At 40.0% G+C, this 25,456-nt stretch overlaps 1 protein-coding gene across 1 annotated transcript; it reads left to right on the top strand.

Moving 5' to 3' along the window:
* Positions 1 to 12,018: 12,018 nt before the first annotated feature.
* bmp2b (bone morphogenetic protein 2b) lies at positions 12,019 to 16,713 on the top strand. The gene is made up of 3 exons (XM_046835645.1): positions 12,019 to 13,124; positions 13,230 to 13,748; positions 15,763 to 16,713. The coding sequence occupies exons 2-3, from the start codon at positions 13,400 to 13,402 to the stop codon at positions 16,644 to 16,646; spliced, it is 1,233 nt and encodes a 410-aa protein (XP_046691601.1). The 5' UTR covers positions 12,019 to 13,124; positions 13,230 to 13,399; the 3' UTR covers positions 16,647 to 16,713.
* The last annotated feature ends 8,743 nt before the right edge of the window (positions 16,714 to 25,456 follow it).

Here is a 25,456-nt window from a genome sequence, read left to right as displayed (position 1 = left end):
TATTAAGTTGTATATCATTTTGAACACTTAACACCAAAGCACTATCACACACATTTGACTACTAATCTCAGATTTCATAACTGAACAGGAAAAGGGGGTAATTTAATTGTTTTTTTTTACTAATAAATTATTGAAAGAAACCCAATGGACTTAATTATTTCACTATTTTGGAATACCACACTAATCCTTGGGTTTGAAAAAGTACATTCACTTGACTACCTTCAGGTAATCTATACACATGTTTACACAGTTAGCACATAAATACACAAATGGTGAGTTAGTTGCAACAAAAGCTCTTTACATAAAAAATGATTTGTTATCTTATGTATCTCAGGGGGGCTCTGTGAACAGAATGGCCATATTGAGGCATGATCATAAATGCAGTGCTGAAACGGCACTGTGAGGTGGTGTGTGAAACCATCTGGAAGAGATCTGGCATTTTTCAGAATCCATTTTTGTTTAGCCAGCGCAAAGACACACATACAGCTAGCTGCCATGCACTCTCCTAGCTGAATGAATTCCATTTTTCCATTCACGCCAGAGAAGGAGATACTGCGTTAGGCAAAGCAGAATCTGATAAGGCCGATGACAAACCGAGGGGATTGTTGACAGGCTCCTGACGTTTTTGGCACTACTTCCCTGACCTCTTCAGTGTGCTGAAATGTGGATCACTTGAACAGACTCCTCTTAGCTCTGAGATACCGGAGAAATGTGCTAAAGATAATGTTTTAACAGCCAGTGCCATGCTCACCTTGTTCTGGCCAGAGTTGCTTGCTAAAAGGTGTTTGCAAACGTTTTACTGCGGGTCTGATTTCAGCAGGGATTAGATGTACATGCAATGCACACTAGTATCTTTTTCAGTATCAAGCAACAACGATGTGTATGTTTATATTTTTACTGCACTACCGCAAGCCTGTTTCTTCCATTCTAAAGCCATGGTTAGGGCCTGCTAATCCGAATAAACTTTTTACCATTCCAAGTTCATGGTGAGGAAGTCGGGTTTCACACACATGGAAAAGGATTTCAAGCTATCAAAAAATCCTTGGCTGCCCTTGTTTTGAGATGAAATATTTAGATATATATTCTAATGTGCTTGGTGCAGCCCTATAGCAAGGCTCCCCACATGCTCTTGCAGGCTGGCATGCCAAAGCCATTTGTGGTCATTTTCAAACAAACGAGCCCTGCTGGCACACCAATGTATTATTTGAAAATAATGTTTGGTTATTCTATTTAAACCACCATTATTAAAAAGTTGTTATGTTCAAATTTCACCCTCTATATTACATATGGACGTCGAAGGTCAAGAGGATCTGTCAGCAGTGACATGAGGATTATCCCATTGACATTCCATTTCCAAGCTTTCTTTGCTCTGCCTCTACTAAGCAAGGTCTTGCTGTGTGCTGGCAGGCCAGGCATTGAGGAGCAATTACTGTCGCATTAGTGATGATCAAGCCATGTTGCTCAAGTGCACAGAGAAGCTACTGTTTTCTGCTCATTCTTTTTAACTCCCATCCTCCAAACAGCAAAGTTCACACTGCCTTAAAATCCCCTTATGAACTGTTAAGAACAAAGGTGCAGGTGTCCTTCAGCTGAACCATCATAAACGATTTAACACCTCTTGAAACGACACAAGAAATATGGCTACAGTATATTTTGTTTTTGGGATGTTATCTTTGGCTTGTCATAGGGAAATGACTTAATTTTTTCTGTCCACACTGGATCATTTCTTGGTTAATGAATGCTCTTAACTGGTTAATGAATGCTTAAAATAAATCATGACAACATGCCATGATGTCGTTAATTCAAACGAATAACTACTCATTCAGTAAATGGTATATGTCATGCAGAATTATACCAAAACAATAGTTTTAACATCTCTTTTTCTCTAATGAAAGAGTAGAATTCTTCACATTCCTGTTAGAGCCAGAGCAGGTAATGGATCTTAAGTGGGCAGATCTGCTTTGTAGCTGCTTTACTGGGATGGCCTGGTGTAGCTCTCAGCTTACAGGAACCTCTCTGAGAACAGCCTCAGGTGAAGGGATTACCGCTCTTGTGCATGTGGAACAAAGACAGCCTGAGTTCTCTCTCAGCGTTTACTGCCTTACCTGAAATTCTATAGTGGGAGTTTACACTGTTGCCACACGAAGGAGTTCAAAACAATGTAAAAAAATAAAAGCCACCTGACTTTACACCTTCTGGCTGTTGAGTAACTTATATTTTGTCATTTCATATCTAACCAAATAAGTGTTGATCTCTTGTGATATTAGGATATCAGTGAAATGAGGTTTGAGTTTACTTTTCATTGTCATCAAGGAAACAGGCATAGCACAGCATGGTTTAGCATTGGTGATATAACTCTGGGAAAGTAATTCTTAAACTCTGATGTTGGTTATACAGAACGTGTTAATTGGGCATTTGATTAATGGTTTATCCTTTATAGTGCTTTGGGTCTCTGTGGTCAGACTGAGTGTGTGACTTTATAGCAAAGCCTCTTGAAACCATTTCTTTTCACACATGGCAGCAAGGGAGTCTTTGGTAACAATTAAGCTTTTAAAGATTACTAGACCCATCTATGAACACAAATTAAAGCCCATCTCTCACACACACACCAACCAACCCACAGTGTTTGGAGCTGGAGACCCTCACCCCAGCCTTTCATCTCAATTGCTCATCATGTGGAAATTGATTAAAGGCCTTTAAGATTACTTCCTCTTCACAAAAACCTCAGATTGGGGACTAGCTAACTGTTGAATCCCACTTCTTATTTGTGTTTTTTGTTAGAAGCAAATGAAGCGGCTTCCCAGTTTGTCTAGTTCGTCATCAGCCTCCAATACGGGAGCTGCTTGTGTAACATTAGACTGTTCATAAGGCATAGCACACCAGACCTGTGACAGCTCTGAGTGAAGCCAGTCACCCTCCAGACTTTCACACAAAGAGCTTGGGTCACAAAAGGTTCTCTGGACGTCTACTGTTGTATTTAAATGCTTTTGAAGTCACAAACAAGAGGGCTCGGCAAGATAATGGCGCCCCCTCATGACTTTGACCTTTTGGTGACATGATTCCTCTGGTGACTGTAGGACTCCTTCTCACCATCTGCTCATCACTCAAGAGTCATGCTATCCCTTCCGGAGATTATGAGCAAGGTCAGCGGGGGTTAAATGATCAATGCAATTTTTCAGCCATTGATTCTCCAATACCATTGGAAGATAAAGGACATGGAAGTGAGGTAGACATCTCCTATACATGTCACTTGATTAGCTTTACCACAAAGCCAACCTGGGCCTCTGAAACATAAGGATTAAAGAAGTCAACAACATTATAATGGTATATCAATGCTTCAAATTTTGTCACACATTGTCAAAAAGAGGCAAAATGCAGTATCTGTAGAACTATGATATATCATGGTGCTGATATGAGTTGAAAGCGAAGCGGAGCTAGAAAAAAACAGCTGGCAGACACAAAGCATGAAGGTGAAGAAATGAAAAGATAAGAGATGAGACACTTTGATTTTGAGAACACAGGGAAGGTGCTGAGCGTTTGATGCTGTCTTTTGCAAACAGGATGTTTCATGCAGTACCTTCAAATACAGCAGTTATCCAAAACACACAAAACACCTGCTTTATCTGCTTGCACTATCAGTGCAGGAGCACATTTTTCATTCTTGATCATTTGTGTATAGCCACCTCAGTCTATTCATGTCCCACCGCATGAGGTGTCTGAAGACTTGCTGTGGATGAATTGACTCTGAGGCGAGAAAAATGGGGAGTCTACTTGAAGAAAAAATCAACACCAGCCTTATTTTGGCCAACATCAGTAACAGTACATATGTACCTGCAGGTGGTCCCAGACACCCTATCCAAACAGTAGTATTTGATTGAACTGCAGTCTGTTTGGTTGAACATATTGGCTTCTGGTACATTGCTTGCTTTAATGATTAATCTGATAGAGACTGACTTTTATCTTTATGATTCTTCACTGTCCAGAAGCTTGGAGCAAGTAACAACAGGTGCTGTTGTATTTTACACCTTGCACTCCTTCTTCTTCTAGTAACATTGTTTGGACCTGACAACCACGATAATGCACATGGATCTACCCTTAGCAATTTCTGTCTTCTAATGTTCAGTTCATTATGACAAAGTTCTTTCTGGTTAATATTTCACAGTGTAATGCTTAATTTTTTTTCTTACAGAAGCACTGCCATTTAAATACATTGAGTTTTAATCAAGTAAACTTTTAAATAAATCCACACAACTCAATAAGCATGTCATGTAGCACAGTGAGACATTCTCATTCATTTTTGATATGCATTACATATATATATATATATATATATATATATATATATATATATATATATATATATATATATATTCTAAAAACTCACCTGCAAAGTGATTCTGTAGGAAAGCAAATCTTCCTCTGAGGTGGGAGATGGGACTTTCCTCTCCCAAGTGAACCTTTCATCATCGATTCGAACGTCAAAGCAAGAGCGAGCTTTAACGAGGAACCACAGCTTACTATTTGACAGGAGTGAACAAAGCTGGCTTTTGTGCGCCTGTTCTGGGAGGCCAGTAGCTCTTGTCATGTACATATGAAATTAATTATAAGGAAATACTAAAACACTCGGGTGGAAATTGCTTTTCACCAGATGTTCCACATATGAGGATCAATTTAGTATTCTTAGTGTAGTGAAATAGCTCTATAAGTTTGAAGCTGGCCTCTTTGATGAAAGCCAATCTGTCACTCAAGGCACATAAAAAGAAGCTAAAGTTCTATGCTACTGTTTGTTCCACTTTATAGAGCCTTAGGTAACGTGATTACTTAACCAGGTTAAGAAAATAGAATGTTTCATTCTTAGGCAAAATTTGACGTTGTGACAACGAGTCCAGTGTTTCTCAGTGATCCATACATAAACCATGTGAGGGGCATTTTTCAGCTTCTCGGCACTAGTAAGCGGATTGTCAAATGAATCAGAGACGAATCACCTTCATCATTGAAAAAAATCTCATGTTGTGAGTAGGTGTGTGCTGGTGTGTGTGTGTGTGTGTGTGTGGGGGTCAAACGTAAGAAGAAGAAAAAAAGAGAGAAACCTACTCTCTGCTGTCTTGGAAATTTCCCAAGCTCCTCCATATATCCTTATTAACGGTTGTCTCTTTTGTATGTCTACTCTAATTTGGAGTAGCATAGCCAGTTGTGTTATGATACGGGTCCAATGAGAGAACAGTGCTCTTCTTTGACCTAGGCAAGTCATTCATCAAGTTTTAGTATTAGAGAGAAAACATTTCAGTAAACTGATTGCCTCATTTACAAGTGGAAAACAGTATAAATCGAGTGTATGGGATGCAGCAATTCAAAAGTCTTAGCTGATTTGCACTTTATCTAATCTGCCTGGATGTGTTTGGTCTTAAAACTATGATCTTGAGAAACTGCATTACAGTAGCCAGTTATAGTTATATGAGAAATTCAAGAGCAGAACAGATTGAGGGTTGGTCTCTGAACCTGGATCAAAGAGGTGTGCTCTAAGCCATCTGGGGTTTGTTTACGACAACCGTAGTGGCACATCACGGTAATGGAGTGTGTGATGAGAGAGAGAGAGAGAGAGAGAGAGAGAGAGTGAATTACAGGCACACTGTTTACCCATGCAGATGAATGGACATCAGCCTCCATTTGATTCACTAGTGTAATTTAAGGCTGCGTTTGATCGGGCTGATTATTCATTACACTCCTCACTTCTGCGCCAGTTTTAAAGGAGATAAATAGAGGAAACAGTCAATTAAGTCACATGAGTTAAAGACACTTTAGGGTTAGTGAGAACATAGCAATTCACTCAATGCTAATCTCCACTCATGCATCATATGCAGCTTCATGCTTATTGCATGGACACCAAAATTAATACCAACATTTACAAGATGCTTTAAAGGTTTCATTGACTGGGCTGCTTATGAGTGAGAAAATCAGTTATGTGTAGCTCTGGAATCCAATTTGATGAAAACATCACGGTCAAGGGTTAAGTCAATAGCAGAAGAAAGGTGTACACGTGGAGATAAGCGTTGATATGACCACACAATTGCACCAAGCAAAAGACACAGTTCAACAAGAGGATCCCATATCGTGCCACAAGAGGCGTGCTCAGTTAAATGTTTACACAGCTGCTCTGGAGATTATTATTATTGTGAAACCGCACACTTTTAATGTTGCTGTGCAGATGCCAAAACACGTCTACCTCCTTCCAGAGCTCGCACAACTGCTCTTCATCTAACATACAGCTTAAATACAACGCACAATGCCCACGACATATTTTACAATATACTTTTTTTGTTTGTTTGTTTGTTTTTGTTTTTTAAAGCAAGTCTAATTTTACTTAACAGCAGCATATATGAAATATCGTGGGTCAACTTTGACATAATATGCCAAGGTATGAAATGCATCTGCATTGAAGATTTGACTATAAATTGTGTACCTTTTCATAAAATAACACAACCTTTCCACATTAACCCACTTAAATCTGTTTGACTTTCCCTTGAATGCAGTGTTTAGGTTTGGGTGTCTGTGGTATGTATACTGAAGATTGCATCTCAAGTGTAAACCTACGAATCAAGAGATTGAGCTCATTGTGAGTCGCTTCGGAAGAGCATCCTCCACCAACACACTTCCAGGTAGTTAGGCCCGTGTTTAATACATATTTTTGCAGCATCATTAACAACGGACAGAGTCGTTTATTCTGATCTGTTCATATGCACTGTTGAGTAGAACGTTTGTTAGGTAGCTAATAAACTGCCCATTTAGTGTGTATCCACTTGTCAACACTCTGCCTAGAGTAGGCAAGCTTAATATGCATCAAGATATTTCAAGTAATGCTTTAAATATTTAAAGTATAAGCCACCAATTGGGCCTTGTGATACAGTCATTAAGGCCCTTTCTTTAAGCTGACACTTTGATGTATGCTGAATGTTATGACTCTTTCCATGTGTACACGGGTGATCAGCAGCCATGTTTTCCATAATTGACATTTAATTTGACATCGCACCCATTAATCTAAATGAGTCTCTCAGTGTGGAGTCTTTTAGCTCTATGTATAGCAGAGTCTGCTCGTTCTCCAAGGGAAGCTATAAACAGCTGCTTGTGCTTAAGCGGTGAAATGTAAATCTTAACGCGGGATGTTTATGCAGCCCAAGCTTCTAATCATGCAAACGTATAATTCAGTGACATGTGGTGTCTTTACGAGGCTAGTTTGATTCAAAGGGCAGATCCCTGTATTTACCAGTCTCACTCCAAACTAAAACGACATTACATTTCTCATCTCAATCTCTTTATTTGAAATATTTATTTACTCGAAGCACTAACGTTTATTGCAGCAGCACCAGCAGAAGCAGCATCAGCGGCAGCAGCCGCGGCGGCGGCAGGGCATCATTAAAGCAGTTAGGCACTTATTGCTATAATGTTGCAGCCAAATTTACAAAGGAACCCAAATGAAGCTTTTCTAGCCCTCCTAATCCTCTAATTCAACCCAAACCAGTATGTGATGCATGAAGGTTATTGCACTTAAGGGAGAAATATCCAACAATGTTCTTGGCAAAGTAGAGTGGGTCAGACCTTATTGCCCACTGTTAAAATGTCAGGAAAAGCCCCGAGTATAATTTTTCTTCCAAGGGCATATAACTTTTGTTACTCATTATAAAGTATTTGTGTAGGTATGTATGACCGGAGTGACCTGCTGGGTGCAGTGTAAAGGAATCTGAGTTTCAATAAATGACTTCTATTTTGATCTTAACCTTAATTTAGTTAAAACCTCTTTCATATTGGTCTATTTTATTAGTGTTTAAGACAAAAATTGACATTACCCAAAATGCATTTTGACTACCTGCTGATCTTGACTCCCCAGTGGGAAATGGCACTTTCTCTATCTATACCAAAAGTGAGTCTCTGCTGTAAGAGGAGAATTATCATCTATGTCAACTACTTCTATGTTTGTTCTATTTTTATCTGAATATGACTCGGTTCAATATTTCAGTTTTAAAATATTTAATGTTTTTTTAGTCTTGCTTGTAAGAAAAAAAGTTTATTTAGCAGTTTTGCAAAGCTCGCCATTTTCATCATTTTCTTGACCTTGTTTGTAAAACCAACACTAATATAGCTGTCAAAACAAGAACACCTTTGGGTAACCTTACCATCACTGGGGGACCACTAGGAAAGTTGTCCTGGGTTCAGGCCAGGAGGGGGCCAGGGGGTAAGTTGGAATAAGATCATAGTTCATTCCCCATAAATTGTGTTTTTGCTCATATTATACAAAGACAAAATAGATTATGATTCTAACATTATGCAAAGAAAGCTTTTCTGGGCATCTATATGTCATAGTGTACAATTTGTAACAGGTTTCTTGAGGGTTCTTTGAATTGATTAGTTCTGGCTTTCTACAGCAAATATATCAGTAACTTTTCTGAAAGAAAAGTTGTATTAGTCAACATAAAATCTTTAAAGATTTGCCCAGAGAGTCAATCTGATGAGCCAAATTGAGTAACATGAGAAAGAGTGTTTTATGATATTGTTATTATGACAAACTAGGTTATATGAGGACCACAGAGGACCACATAGCATGAATAGACAATTATTTACATATGCTTTATAGCAGTCCATCTTTTGGTCCTGACAAGAATTTGCAAAATATTTATTTTTCCTATATTTGCTGGCCTTGATTAATATTTGCAACACATGTATGGTAATTGCTGCATTCCCCAATGGGACACGAGAGGGAGGTCTGGAGCTGTATTTGACCAAGCAGCAATAACGTACTTGATCATAAGTGGAATTTGTGTGTACCATACAGCCAAACAACTGTTAGCACAGTGTAAGAGGGCTCCGTCTACAGAGTCATCTCCGTGTCTTGTTTCCAGACAGTCGGATGGAATGTGGGCGATGACAGGAACACTACTCAGCCTACTGGAGAATACAACAGAGAAGCAAAGACGCTCTGATAGCAGCACAATAATGCCTACTCTTCATCAGCTACCTGTGCTGTGCAATAAATTGTGGCTTGTTTCAGCCATAGAGACAGATCCTTGCCAAAAGTCTACGTTCTCCGATGACAGGGACTTGGGCTTCAGACAGGAAGGTTTAAAGCTAAAATCACAGGGCTTACATGTGCATAGTTTTGTCCCAAAGTTATGTTGAAATAGCCATGATAATTGCACTCAAAGAAGCCAAAATCTCTTTGTGGTTTTGCCATGGTTTGGTAACAAATTGGCAGCCAACTTGAGGGATTTGTTTTTGAAATCGGGAAGTGAAAAGAAGCAGCCAATAGATGCATCGCAGTGATTCATAGTATGTCTTTATATACCCATGCAGTTTGCGAGTTTTATTTGGTTTGTCTCTAAAAAAAAAAACTGGATTTTTCAACAACTCATGTCTGCTTCTGTCTATCTTTACATAATAATCAGAAACAGAAAATACTTTTGTAAAATGTTCACAGGTGCATCCTCATATTTTTGTTAGGATCAGATATACCTTATTTTCACACTTCAACTTAAGAGAAAACAATATTTATTTTAATGACATACATAAACTTAACATAAAACATTTTTTATTGTTCTATTCAGTCATTGATGTTTAAAATGATGTGAATGTATTAATACTGTTGCCCATTTAAATTCAAAAGATTGATCAGCAATGGCTGTGATCTCTAAAACTCTAAATATCTGAGCTATAGAAGATACCTAAGGCAAAGTATGGGCTCTCAAATAAGAGTTTTTTGACACTCTGTGTCAGTTTCTCAACAGGGTCCTATCCAGGAAAAGAGAAAGGAATTAGCTTTGAACTCGGTGGCCCTAATGCTAACAGCTTGGTGTAAAAGACAATCATAGATGAACCAGATAAGTTTTCATCCCATCAGCAAGTGATCACATCAAGTACATCTGCATTAGATACAACAATTTTACACTTTTTAATGAGTATCAAAGTGCTATTAAATCATATGCACTCACCATATGTACACAACCTCACCCACGCGCATGCGCACACGCACACACACACATGCACACTCTCTCTCTTTTTCTCTCTCTCTCTCCCTATTTATCTATCTCTCTTTCTCTCTGCACAAAGACAGACATGCAAATGCATTGCGGTAGAGCCTGTGAACACATTCTCTACCTAAGGACTCAGGCCCCGCCAGCAGATAATAAAGAGAAGATAAACATTCTTTTCACTCTCCCTAATCCCCTTGTTTTTGGTAATTAAGGCTACTTAACACGTATTGTGAGGTGTTATCCCTAAATCTAAAACACCTTTGGCCGGTGGAGGGTTTAGAGCACCAAGTTCATGACCTGATGTTTTCACAACAACCGGGCAATCAGTAAAAAAAAAGAAAAAAAAGAAAAAAAAAGCCTTGCAGAGAAAGAGATCAGACCAACAACTGAAGTACGCTTCCTGGAAAACTGCTCATGCTATAGTGTGTCGGTAAAACAATACATGCACCCTGATTGAAACATTTTCCTGTATTAGCAAATGGTTGGTCAGTCAGTGCCCAGACCAGCGACTCCCACTAGTAATTTCATTAATTTAGTTCAAAGTGATCAATTGATCAGAGCATTACCTGCTGATTTCTGTGAGACAGTGAGGCTGAGAGTAGCATCACCTCAGGAATGGAATGCATCAGTGTATTTTAATTGCTAAGTGGATGATCCTGGATTATCCCTCATAAGATGTTATTGTCTTGGAAGTAGACAAAGATATCTTTTGATCTCAATGGAGTTTAATCTGCTGCCATCTCTCTCAGCCCAATAGACCAGCTGCTTTTGTCAAAACAAGCCTGCTATCATCACATAATTGAAATGAATACCTATAATCAATGAGGTGTTTTCATATGCTGATTCCCTCAACATAAACATTGTTTACTAAGCACATGTACGTTTTCAATATCAATGGCTTTTCTCCTTTCTAAACCTAAACCTCTTTACTGCGTGCACACACACACACACACACACACACACACACACACACAGAAACACAGAAACACAGAAACACACATATATGCCTTTTACCATGTCACAACCTATATAACAGATTAAAGCATAAATAAATCTAGCTTCCTGGTATAAAAGAAAAGGAAATGTCACAATGTTAATAACAAAGAATACTGCTGATTTTTCGAGGAGTTAAGGGGGTTGGTTTGCAGAGATAATCCTGTCCCCCCTCCCTTCTCTTCTGGATCTTCACTGACAAGAGTATCAAACGTTAACTTATCCACCTCTGTCCTCGAGTTTGCAGTGACAACAGAATGAATTATCAGGGGACTAGAAATGACCGGTCACTAACACCCTTAATCCCCTTAATCCCTAGAACCAAAGGCATTACATTTGCCAGCAATGTGTCAATCAATGTTAATCCAGTTTGAAAACATGATTCCCTTGAACGTAAATTATAGGTCATCAGAATAGTATCCATTGACCACATGTACCTTCGCATTGATCAGAAGTGTATAATTAAACAACAAACATGTAATAAAGCTAAAGCAAGTAGTGGACATGTTTTTTATAGTTGTTTTATTTGCTACCATTTGTATTTGTTGTTAAAATCATACATTTAATCAGCTAGAAACTGGATTTGAACTAAAGACTGAAAAAAAGAAAAAACAAATGTAATTCTATCTAACTCAAAACTTGAACACTGTGTAAATTATTTGAGTTCTGTAAGTCTAAAGGTTGTGCTTTATTTGCCTAAATATATTTCTATAATTTATACGCATTATATTTAGAATTTAAAACGTGATAGTAAGGAGGTTTGCTGATCGCCCATAACCCCCCCCCCCCTTAACACCAATCCTTACAAGTCAATGAATGTGTGAATGATTGAGCGTGTGTGTGTGTGTGTGTGTGTGTGTGCGTGTGCGTGTGCGTGCGTGCGTGCGCGCCCATGATGTCCATCTAGGGTGCTTTAGACCCTGTGTCTGAGAAGCCCTGTCCCCTAAACATTTTGGTGTGGCTGGTTTCATATCTACATCTTTGCATTACCTTCTTGTTCACGAGCTTTTTTCATAAGGAGAAAAAAACTTCCGTCTTTTATAGTTTTTATAGTTGTAAAAAGTTGCAGGAGCGAAAGGGCGCAGCTGAGCTTGAGTACGCACCGAAACCGACACGCTCTCTTGCAGGACACATGACGGATGACAGCGTTCACTAGTGACATCATCCGAAAACAAGAGGTTCGGAGCTGCAATCTTACGTTCCGATGGGGGAGTCAAGCACGACCCTGGACTTAAACACTGCTATGCTAAAAAAAAAGATCTCACCTGGCTGACAGGCTACATCAAATCATGATCGAATAAGAAGGTTTTTAGCCCCCGAATCACCGCTCACGTTTGCGCAGACGCGTGTGTCTGACCTTATAATCACGTTATAATCGCGAGGTCGGACAGCGACTGTGGTGCGGGTTGACGCGCATTTGGCGAGTACGCGCGCGGAGACAAGCCACAGGCCTGCTTTGCGTTCATGTATGATGCAAAACGTGTGTTTTTTTCTGGATTATTGTGAAATTTAAAGGACACCGCCACGGGACAGAGGGGTGACTGATCAATCTTCACAAATAAAGGTTGGGGGGTTCCAAGTTCTTGTGGCATCTAAAGATCACTGAAGGTGGTTTGGACATTCGGGTTTGTCTGTCGTATAGGCGTCTATCACCTGTAGCTTAAAGTCTCTCTCTCTCTCTCTCTCTCTCTCTCTCCAGCTGTAAAACTGGCACGCGCTCTCAGAGCTGCAAGACGTGAAACCGCACCGAGTTTCTTTTTAGCCACTCGGCCCAGAGTTCCCCGTCTCTCTCTCTCTCTCTCTCTCTCTCTCTCTCTCACACACACACACACACACACACACACACACACACACACACACAGACTTTTCCTTTTATGCCTGGCTTGATGTAAAGGTCTGAAGGCAGAGCGTAGTGTAGACATGTCGCATTCAGTGGACACCCCCCACCCAGACCCTCTTATCTCAGTTTAATTGCAGCCTCGATGTCTGCTGTCTTCGCGTCTCCTTTCTTTTCAGTTTCTTTGATTCACCGTCTCTCCTCGTCTTCTGCCATCGCTACTCGTCTTCTGACATCCTTTTTCACGCTTCCACTACAGAAGGTGATCGATCTCGGTGAGGATATTGTTATAGCCCGCGGGCGGGGATAATATCCCTTAACTTTTTTTTTTTTTTTTTTAATTGTTGTTCCTCGGCTTAAATTGCGCCATCTACCTTCAGAACGCCTCCAGATCAGGAGATCACCGGCAAGAGAAAGCGAGAGAGACAGCCATAGAGCGGGCTGGAGGCTGGGCGCTCGCGCGGCTCGGGGTCCATGCGCGGTGTCGCCGCCTGACGCGAGCTCGTCCCGGGAGCTCTGAGGCCTCCTCCTCTGTGCCCTCTCTCTGATAATGGTAGTCGTGCTCCGCTCGGTCCTGGCGCTCATGCTGCTGCTCGGTCAGGTGTGGCTGGGCGCCGCCGCCGGTCTGATACCCGACGTGGAGCGGCGGAGGCACGCGCCCGAGCACTCCGAGCGCTTTTTGCGCGACTTCGAGCTCCGACTACTCAACATGTTCGGCCTCAAGCGGAAACCCACGCCGAGCAAAGGAGCCGTTGTGCCCCAGTACATGCTGGACCTTTATCACATGCACTCGGAGAACGGAGATCAGAAAAGCGTCCGGCGGCCCAGGAGCGTCATGGGGAGGCACGCGGAGCGCGCGGCAAGCAGGGCGAACACAATCCGGAGTTTCAATCACGAAGGTGAGAAACTTCTTTTGCACCAGTCCAGTCCATCTTTTCGGTTTCAACGTATGCATGTATATATATAAAAAAAGAAGATTGATACTATTATGTCCTACTCAGTTGTTGTTATGCAAAACCGTTCTTACATTCCACAAATGATGCTTACTACTAATAAGGATGCAAAAAAGTATCCTGATGGCAACATTAACGAAAATAATTTACAGAGTTAAATATTTTCAAACTGAATGCACATGTGTACTTGTACCAGGTTTTTTTATGTGTATCATGTACCAGGTGTGCGTCAGGAATCTGGTCATTACACTATACAATCATGAGAAAGACGTTGCTTTTCTACATAGACTTTGACATGAACCTTATTGCACAAACCTTTCTGCATACACCCTGTATGTTTTCCTTTATAACCAAAAAAACAGTGACCTGCTTACGTTTAGACTTATCTAGACTTATCTGGTCCCATCTGATTTGTTTGTTTAATTTGTGTATTAATTAACACTGTACTTCTTTATCTGTTCTGTTCTTTTGTTATTTGCTATAGGTCTAATGTCATACGAGTTTTATATACCTTAGTGGCACACTTCGATTAAAGTGCACTGCAAGTCATCTGAGAGCTTTCACAAGTTTGTTTGAAGGAACAGAGCAACTCCATTTGAGTCACAAACTTTTGTCTTGCATGATGTATTCGTGTTTTCTTGTAGAGGGTGCATAATCAGTTTGATTGAGAGTCTGTGGTAAAATAAATGGCACATGGGGGTTTGAAGGAAGTATTCCTGAGTCATCAGGGCCACATGGAGGCTTCAGACAGTGTTATGGATTTGCATGGATGACACCCAGTGGTGGTCCTGACATAGTGCAAACAACAGCTTTGATCATTTGTCAGCATCTTGGCTGGTGGGCTCGAATATTTATACATAACATATTAAAACTGTGTGATTTAATAAATGCATGACACTAATTCTCTTCCATTTATTGTAAATACTGTTAAAACCTTTTATTTCATTACTACACTTGCTTGTGTTTTCGAATGAGTACATTAATCGATGACAGTGAAGTTTATCTTGCTTTAACGATATTAACATTAATAATTTTAAGAACCATTCATTTAGTTGATCTATACATTTATGTAAAGATTCTTCATGAAAAAAATACAGTCAAAATCATACAACTGTGGGTTTTTTTGTGCAATTTATCCCAAATAAATATATCTGGGTATTGGTATTGATATTTTGTTTCTTTCAGGAGGATAGTATCTGTCTGATAGCATCTGTTTCTATAAGCACTAGTGACATGGAGAGCTGCATAGTCTAAAACCTTTGACTTGTCATTAGCTTGTTTAGCCACAAACAGAAATTAGGAATGTTGATACACTCACAACTGGGGTTGACTGCTCCAGGCAGGTCCTAACAAGTTCACAGAGTTACTCCTCCTGTGAAGGGATTGACTAAGAGAGAGAACAGAGAAAGAAGAAAGACAGCAAGAAAGAGAAAAAAGATGGAAAAGGGGGGAAAAGCATGAAAGAAGGACGTGGGCTTTTCCCACATCAAATAAAATATGCTTGTCTTTTTAGATGATTATGGAGCAGATAGGTTGGATTATGAAGAATGGAATTTCCAAAATGTTTCTTTAAAAAAGAGATTAGAGGCTTTTTGTGTAAGATTACCTTTTGATTCGTTAAACCTTCCAAGAAAAAAGTAGCTTTTCATGTGATGATCACAGCCTTTTTATTAAAGGTGTTTGAAGCATCCACATTTGCTTGAATACAACCTCTGAAAATTGCTCCACCACACTTAGCTGCCTAAATGTCTTTAAATGCCTTAACACCTGGTCCAACTATCACTTAGCGCAAGCAAAGACAGCTCTGAGGCAAGCCTAAGAGAAAGATCAGACTTTCAGGTTAAAAGTGTGGATATAGAGAGCAATTCTATTAACATAACATATTCAATATGAAGAAGTGATTTTAACAATGGGTGAAATATTAATTGTCTATTTTAACAATGCATCTTTTTTCTTACAGAGGCTTTAGAAGCCCTGTCAAGCCTGAAAGGAAGGACCACACAGCAGCTGTTTTTCAACCTCACTTCAGTGCCGGCAGAGGAGCTCATCACGGCTGCAGAGCTACGCATCTTCAGAGACCAGGTGCTCAGTGACTATACTCAGAGCAACACCAGCCATGCTGGAGCCTTTCAGCGCATTAATATTTTCGAAGTGTTTAGGCCAGCTAATTCCCCCTCACAGGAGCCTCTCACCAGACTTTTGGACACTCGACTAGTGCAGGACTCACACTCACGCTGGGAGAGCTTTGATGTGAGCTCAGCGGCAGCACGTTGGTCCACACAGCCACACCACAACCACGGACTCATGGTGGAAATTCTGCACCCAGGAGGGGCCAGCGATGGTGAGGAGGCCGAGGCAAGCAGGAGTAGGCATGTGAGAGTGAGCCGGTCCCTGCATTCGGATAATGAATCTTGGGCTCAGGCTCGGCCGCTGCTGGTCACTTACAGCCATGATGGCCAAAGCACTGCAACACTCCACAGAGAAAAGCGTCAGGTGCGGCGCCCACAAAAACAGCGCCGCAAACAGCAGCGAGCCAACTGCCGCCGTCACCCACTTTATGTAGACTTTAGTGATGTGGGCTGGAACGTTTGGATTGTGGCACCCCCGGGCTACCATGCCTTTTACTGCCAAGGCGAGTGCCCCTTCCCACTGTCAGACCACCTGAACTCCACCAACCATGCCATTGTGCAAACCCTTGTGAACTCTGTAAACTCTAATGTACCACGGGCATGTTGCGTACCCACAGAGCTCAGTCCTATCTCGCTGCTCTATCTTGATGAGTATGAGAAGGTTGTCTTAAAGAACTATCAAGACATGGTGGTGGAGGGCTGTGGCTGCCGATGAGAATTAAACTCATCAGAACTTATGAAGACTTTTTATTTATATGAATGAACTTAAAAAGAGTTATTTTGGAAAAGATATATATATATATATATATATATATATATATATATATATATATATATATATATATATATGATTTATATTTATGTCAACTGAAATGGAAAAATAAATATTTTAATGAGTGTTTTGCTTTTCCAGTGGTTTTGAAGATGTCCAATGTACATTTCACATGAAGTATGAAGCTCAGATTTTTAATATGTATTTATTTCATCATAACCACTTTATTTGTAAATGAATTATGTGTATTTATCATAAAAGATATATGATCTCCCATTGTGGCTTTGGGAATATGTTATTTGAAAATGTTTATTTATGTATTTACATGTATTTATATTTTTTACTTATATGCTACGTCAAAAAAAATGGTGCATTGGTTACATTAAGAAATGGACAAGTACTGACTGGGCAGTGGTCCGGTTGCCTGTGAAAAGCTTATGTCTTATACAGTACTAAATTGTTCTCTGAATGGATTTTCCTGAGTGGTATTTGAACACCTTGGTTCTCTTCCTTTTCAGTGGTTTGGATTTTGAAATCTGGCACTGCCCTTTGCTTGGCTTCTCTAAGAGTTAATTTTTTTCCCACACAAATTAATCCTGATCTGGCACTAAATCACAGTGTCACTGGAGGTTCTTTACTGAAAATCCTTTTTAGTCTAAGACTAGGCTTAAGATATGTCTGAGCAGCTGGCCCTACAAACTAACTTGTATAAGCTTTAAATCTACACCCAGTTCATATAGTTTTTAAAGGTTAGATCTATGTAAAATGTGTAATTCAAACATGTCCTGGTGAGAGCGATCCATCATTCAGACAGTTGGAAATGTGAGCAGTTGATAAAGGCAAAGTGGAGGGCCTGAACCCTGCCATAAGTGAGCACTTCATTAATAATCCCAGAAAGAAACAAAGGAGAAGATTGGGCCTGCTGCGATTGTTCATGCAGAGACACAATTGCTATGCCATCCCATGGCAAAATTCCTGTATCATTGTTAAATCATATTGCTGTTGGAACCACCATTATCAGCTTAGCACTGAGTGCATAAAGCACGCTTGATTAATGTGATAAAACAGTGACCATAATTATACACCTTTTATATGCAACTAGGTTGTAAGAATAACGGTTGTAACATTTAACTAGCAAATCCTTTTGTTTTAGAAAAAGAGTCTGAGATGACTTGGTGATCCTAGAGAAAGGTCTGTCTTACCCACTCGGAATCTAACAAATGTAAACTTTTCCAAAATGATAGAAATCGTCATTAAAAACTTTGTTATTATTCTCCCATAGTATGTCTAAGTCATATTGTTTTCTTTAAATGATCCTGAAGCACATATGGTATGGTGTATATATATTTTATATTTTACTGTTCTCCCCAAACGTAATGCATAAAAGATGGTACATGCATTATATTGTTATCGTATAGAACCAACCACTGTACTGCATTGTCTGTGGTCAATGCAGATTAATTTACATCCAGGGGGAACTGTTTTGGTTTAAAACCCTCAAAATGGACGTCTTTAATGAAAATTACATTTCATGCAACAGTAAAAACCTGCGTTTCTTCATGGAACTCTATTTGGGAACCAAGAGGGGAAACATGCTTTGGGAAACTTTTTCGATTTAATGGTTGGCTTTTTACTGCACCGAGTCCATAAAGCTTTAATTGAGTTGTGTGGGAATACGACTCCCCTGCCATGTTTCACATTTAGCATGCATTTCTCCTGCTGCCTTCCCCTGTACTACCACATTAAGCCGCACATTTCCCACCCTCCACACTCTGCGTCCGCTTTTTTCAGAGGGAATGCCATGGAAGAGGTCAAGGTCACCCCAGATAGTCCCAAAGGGCACAGTCCTAAAACCACTCTCTTGTAACATTAGCTGAACTACCACGTCACTTCAATATTATTTTATGAATTCTTCCCAGGGAGAATTTTTATGTGCCACACTGGACATTTAACGTGTCCTTAGTAAGCTAATGACATCTTTATGGTAGGTGGTTGCTGAACAAACAGTGATTTAGTTTACGTTGTGAAAACAAATAAGTGAATTTTACCTTTGTATATTGATGTGCAGGATCACAGTGGCTGCAGCTCAAAGGGTGGGTTTTCTTTTTTAAAACATGAAAAAAAGGCTTGAATGAAATACAACCATAAGGATTTCCACACGTCAGGCTTAACGTTGGTTGGGAGTGATTCAGTTTGGAAAGGAACTGTAATTTGATTCGTCTCAGTAAGTGCAAACCACACTGAAAGTATCTGTAGTTCCTCTAACCAGACTCATACAGCAGCAGAATCAGATTTCCAGCTTTCCAGATTTCTGGCGGTTGATGTTTGGAAAATATGCAGCATGAACCTTTGAAGAAGTGAACCCAGCCTGGGCAGAATATGACTTTTGGCCACACTCCAAGGGGATGCCGGCGTTCGGATCAGGTCTGCGGTTGATCGGAAGGCCTTTGTTATCCCACAGCGGCGTGCTAATTTAAGGTGTGGTTTGCTTGGCCTCTCAGAAAAGCATCCGTGTTATGACGTCCAGCATACTTGGAAATGCGGCATCTGTGAAGTAGTTTAAAACACATCAAAAAGGCTTGTATCCACATTTTGGTAAGAGAGGAAAACACACACAAATTACTTTTCCAGAACGGCCAAAAGACCTACAAGCAAAGGTTCTAATTCTTATATCCGTTTGAACCACCCATTATTTTATTAAATTATTAGTTTTATGGTTTGTGTAAGTGTGTAGATGATTGATGGCAAAGGGGGAAGTCTACCAAGCTGGAGGAAATGTTAGGAAATGATTCAGTATTATTTATGAAGTCTAATGTTTGTTTGTGCTTTTCCACTTCACCCTCTGAAAAAGCAGATTATTCCCTCATTAAGAGTTTACCTAACAAAAACAACCAATGACAGATTCATTGCTTTTAGCTGGGGCAGATGGAGCTGAAACTTCTTTTGATTTGGATGAAATCTTTTACAGTGCCACTGGAAAAATCCCAAATCACCTGCTGCATTTTCTAAATCAGTAGGGGAACACGAGCTGACAGACAACGTGCAAAAAGCAGAAGCCTACATCAATCATGATAAGAATTTATGGCAACTGAATACATCTTCATATATATGTTTTTAAAGATCTGTCTAACCGTTAACATTTTTAAAGCCCAGTGTTTTTCACTCTCTTGTAAGTTCCTCTTAAACAGTTTACACTAAATACCATGGCATCCACTCAGAATAGTAAAGAGTAATTTTGTCTTCCATACGCAGACACGCAAACACACACACTCCTACACCCACAGAGCAGGTGCCTCATTGGAGGTGAGTCAGAGCACTCTCTCAGGCCCTTGTGGTCAAATGCAATGTTTGCTTTGATCTCATTCCAATCCAGTTTGACTCATACCTCTAAATATGTGTTTTTGGGACACAGGCCTTTCTAACTCCCCAATGAACCACATCCCTTATGTTCCCAAGGACCCCATTTAGTCAAGTCTGGTTTCATTTCCTTAAATCCACTGGTGTATGGTCACCATAGCAGCGTAGTGAGTTTGCTGCATGAAAGCAATTTGGACTTTGCTTGTAAAAGCCGTGCCAAGCGTGTCTCTGTTAGGACAGTCAATCTGTAAGAGGGTGCAAACAGATGGCCAGAGCATACAGTCTTTAGGCTGTTTGTTCCTACAGGGCAGCTGGAGAGCAGCGCTGAACATAGTTGGAGGTCTAGCTAGTGTGTCTGTTCTGTGTCTTTAAAAGAGCTTTAGTGATATATGTAGGTTCTCATGAACAAGTAGGTATGGTATTGCCGGCTCTACATATGAGACCATTCATAACATCTTTAAAGCTCTGTGTGTGTATATGTATACACTATGGCAACAAATGAGGATCAGCTGTGGATGTTTTGAGGTTGTTGTGTCATAAGTGAGTTGGGTATGATTCACCTTTTCCCTGTTTACGGTTTTTCGGAAATCAGTGGACATTTTTAGTAATGTATTGATGACCTCTAGTTCTCTCACCTGTAATCATGTGACTCAACCACCTCTAATACTCTAATAGCCGCCTCGTAATTCAAAGTTTTTTTAGTTTGCCCATCAAGTGCTCATCTTACTGGAAAATGTCCTCCACAGATCCTACCAGCAGATGGCATTAACCAGTCTCTCATAGAAAGTGTTTCCATATATATTTTTTTGTGTTACGGGAGCTTTCACACAACTGGTAGAAAGTGTTTTTTTTTTATGGCTTAGTATGAGTTTCAATTATGAACTCTGATATTCATAGTTTAAGACACCAGATAATACAAGTATATACAGCGAATAACGTGGATTCTGTTTTTGTCAGGCGTTTACCAATGTGTCACTGTGTTTAGCAGAAATATTTCACTTTACAGTTTGTGCTGAAATAATCATGTGAGCAGAACGTTTCATTCACTGTCAGTTTGAACATGCTGCTTAGACTTGATTAGCATGAGGTTGCAGGCAGCTGCAAGGCGAAGGAGGGGGTCTATTTTCTTGGGTGGTACAGTGCTAATTTCTTCCCCACACGTTTTTCATTAGTTTAACAGGATTCATATGAAGCACCCAGCGATGTTGGTCAAAGACACACGCCATCCCAGACCTGGCTGATTCATGGCATTTGTCACTGCATGACAGCAGGATTCACATTTCACTAGGCTTCACTATGAGTAAGTAATACTACTGCATATCATGCCATTGGTGAAATGTTACAATGGATCTCCTGGGTCAAAAAAGAAAATTAAATAAAAACATTGGCATAGACATGACCTAAGAGATGTGTGTAAACCTGTAACATGTTAATCATCTTTTTTTATATTCTAAAAGCAGTACAGTCTGTGGATGTTAATTGAATCAAGGTTAATCTGTTAAATTCATTACCTCACAATGATTGCTCTTGAGGGGAAATGAACTAGGAATTTCTGAGAAGTTCTAATGCCTTCTTCAGATCTACTGGACATCAGCACTGAAAGTGTGTTTATATAAGTATGCATCTGCTACACCAGTGTCCACATGCGAGAATGAGTGACTGTCCCTGTGCATGTGTGCGGGGTAAGAGATAGATGGCCACCTGCTTGCCTAACATCACCTTACTTCCTCTTAGTCACTTCCTGTCCTAGGCCCAGAGCACTGTTGTCGTTTGAGTGATGTCATGGCAGCTTTCCACTACTGCCTATGAAATACAAACATCTGGCTATAACATCATAGGCGCACTGAGCTTGGTGCCAGCGCTCTCCTCCAGCCTCCTCAATCAGACCAAATATAACTGAGTGCTACTGCATTCTGCTGCTGAATTTATTGACTTTACACTGAGCGGATGGCTGCCTTGCTCGAAAGAGTGAGACTTTTTTGTTGTAACAGTGAATGGTGCAAAAATACATCAAGAGGTTCTACTGTGTGTGTAGGAACAGTTTAAGCTCAAGAACGCCAAAAATAACACAATAAATAGAAAAGGGAGAAGTTTTTAAACCCACAGGCAAATGAAAATATCCTATGGAAGCAAAATGTACTTTTTCAATATTTTCTCTTCCTTTTTAAGGTTTAAAAGTAGTCATATATTAAATAATACATATTTGCCCCTTTTTTTTTTGGCAGGAACCACTGATAAAGATGATATAATTCATGTCGTAGTTGAACTTGACATGTTTAAGTTGACACTTCAACGGGTATGTTTGTGAGCAGGCAGGAAATGCCAGAGAAAAGCTGTCAGTAAATGAGCAGGAGAGTATCAGTGGGTTAGAGGTCAAAGGTGAACATGAGGGGGCAATGGGTATACTTCAACATTCATTTCCCTTCTACTTCATCCACCGAGCATGGGGAGCATCGTTTTTTCATTTCTCCTCTTTCATTTGGTTCCGCCCCATTTGTCCGCACTGGGCGCCTGTTGACAGCAAGGGCGGCAATAACAGTCTGGTGTGGGAAAGTTAGCATTGTGTCTGGGCCATTCTGCACATTCTGCAATCTATTTGACAGAACTGTTGAAAGATCACATATTCATACCCTGACCTTACAGAAAGAACAAAAATGTTTGGATAGGACTTAGCAGCGTGTCCTCTTTCTCTTAACTTTACTGAAATAGCCAACCTCTTTGCTTTTATGGTTTGGTTAATGGTCATTTTAAACCTTTAAATTAAAATGTAGAACACTGACCAACTCTCTGTGAAGCTGCCATGTTCTGGGAAGGATGGTCACAAATCCTAATAGGTTGTGGTCTCTGGACCTTATGAGTATATGCCATGCTCAGATCAAGAATGCCCACCACGCAAGCAATGTCTCGGTAGGGAAAAAAATATATTTATCTTTAGAGCTATTCATTTATTTTTTTACCCTGAGAAAACAGTGGACTAAATCTCTTCATACACTTTCATTCTTCTTCAGCAGGATGTACCAGGACTTCCCACATCCCATGCAATTGTACATCATGTGCTGAGTAAGGTCCACTTACATTCTTACAAACATTTAGAGCAGATTGACACGCTTGTGTATGGCATTAGAGAACATAAATCCTATAGGTCAATTGAGACCTTCTTGTAAACAACAGAGCTTTATAACAGCAGTGAGTATTTGCAGTGGTTATAAACAATTTTGGCCATCTTGGCCTCAGCCTGTGCCCTCACTGCTCAAACACGTAGCATTTGTTGACTGCGACATAAAATAGTTCTGTTGGGTTTTGGGTTTCCAGAGAGCGAGCAGGGCTTGCGTATATTGACTCCATGTGGGGAGGACGGTTTTAATCGGAACGTTGCCCATATGTCTTCCTGTTTCTAATTTGGAGTTGTGGTGGTTTTGTGCCCTGGCCAGCAGCCTCTCATCCACCGAGTGTCCATTTCCTCTGAAGTGAATAGTAGCAGGTGTGTTGGCACGACTATTGGAGAACAGTGTTCTGAATGGGCTGTGTAATTCTCTCTCTCTTTCTCTCTCTCTCTCTCTCTCTCTCTCTCTCTCTCTCTCTCTCTTTCTCTCTGTCTTCTCCTTTCTTTTCTTTCTTTCTTTCTTTCTTTCTTTCTTTCTTTCTTTCTTTCTTTCTTTCTTTCTTTCTTTCTTAATTAATTATTTTTTTCCTTCCTTCCTTCGTTTCTTTCTTTCTTTCTTTCTTTCTTTCTTTCTTTCTTTCTTTCTTTCTTTCTTTCTCAGAAGTAATTTAAAGACATGGTAAGTTGCAACAACAAAAAGTAAAATGTGAATAGACTCACCATAAACAAATCACTCAAGCTACTTTATGGAGCATTATGTACCTTTTGCTCTTGTCATTTGAAAGAGATTCATTTTGACAGGAACTGCCTGGTGATGACAGATGTAATAAAAGTGCTTCCATTTAGCATCTACACCCACCTCCACCCATCTCCACTCCATGCATGACTTCAGAGCTGGGGAGGAGAACTCATCCACAGTGACAAACAGCCTTGTCATCTTCTTGTTAAGAGGTGAACTCTGCTCAGGAAAAGCAAAACAAATTATAAAATAAATAAACAAAAAAATAATTAAACCTGTTCAAGCTCATTACAGCCAGTAAATTCACACAGATGACTTCATCCAACCTCAGCTCTTCTGTAAGCACTTCACTATTGGTACTCTTGATTAACCAAAGGGAATTAACTTCTGTGACCTTGTTTTTAAACTCTACTATGTTTTCCAAATGCTCAGTCCTATTGATGGACCTCTTTTTGTGGACCACTTGCCATTACTTTTAATCTGGATTCACAGCTGTTGTAGATCCTATTTAGTTACTGCACTGAATCACTTCCTGTATGTCATGGTTATGGTGGTAAAGGATGAGTCTGAGGTGGGTCTAACATCCTATGAAACTATGAAGTTTCCTCTTCGGGGGTTCGCCTGATCAAGGTTAGACAAAACATTTCCTGTTTCATCAGTGATTTTGTATAATTCATCACATATTAAACTTTGCAGTGTGGGAATATTTTGCTGCTTTAAGAAGGGTAAAATCGTTTTGTAGCTGTTTCTTCCAAATGTAGCATAAACAGTGAACTTGTTCCACATTCATTCAATTGAACAAACGAACACACCAGGAGTGATTTAATCTTTCCCATGATTAGTGGTCTGCTTTACTCACAATCTGATAAAGAATTAATTTTGCATGCAGAGTGGGCATCCGGTTCAGCCGTAAACATAGCCAACTTTTCTTTTCATCTCTGAAAGATTCCAGGTTTCCCTTAATGTGTTGAGGCTTAAATCAATAGGGAATATGGAAACACATTAATCTTTCTGCTAGGTATTTCACAGCTTTGAAATTGGAGCTATAAGCAGGACCCTCAGAGGAACCTTATCATGGAGCATTTTCAGGTGCGTTTTAACTAGGCCAGCTTCGATTATAAAGTCCGTATCGGTGTTCTCCTTCACTTGGTCTCCTTCAAAGTAAGTGAATGTGATGAAATAATCTCACTGTTGTTAAACCAAATTCAAGCCATTGCTTAGAATATTTCTTACTAAAGACCCAAATTTTATTCTCCTTTATGGTCATATCAAACAGACAAACTTTGGATACAGTTACTCTATCACTTGCCCTGAGTTCCTCTACTTTCATTCGGCACAAACTAGACCTGGTGGCTGTCTGCTTAATTGTACGGCATTGCCTATTTATTGTTCTCTGATCCCACAGTGAAGAAAGCTTGCGGAAGTTTCATCTGCCACATCACAGGACCCTATTAACCTCTGACCTTTGTTTTCGTGTGTATGGATCCTCACAACGAACCCTGGGCCCATTAACAGGTTGTGGCAGTACAGAAAAAGCTATTTTAATGGACTGTA

Source organism: Silurus meridionalis, chromosome 23, assembly GCF_014805685.1.
Source record: "Silurus meridionalis isolate SWU-2019-XX chromosome 23, ASM1480568v1, whole genome shotgun sequence".
Classification (NCBI taxonomy): Eukaryota; Metazoa; Chordata; class Actinopteri; order Siluriformes; family Siluridae; genus Silurus; species Silurus meridionalis.
This window is presented reverse-complemented; position numbering and strand designations above follow the sequence as displayed.

Excerpts from the sequence above, each read along its gene's own strand:
- bmp2b (XM_046835645.1), top strand. The coding sequence starts at position 13,400 with ATGGTAGTCGTGCTCCGCTCGGTCCTGGCGCTCATGCTGCTGCTCGGT. Across the intron at positions 13,749-15,762 it reads CCGGAGTTTCAATCACGAAG|AGGCTTTAGAAGCCCTGTCA; the intron begins GTGAGAAACTTC and ends TTTTTCTTACAG.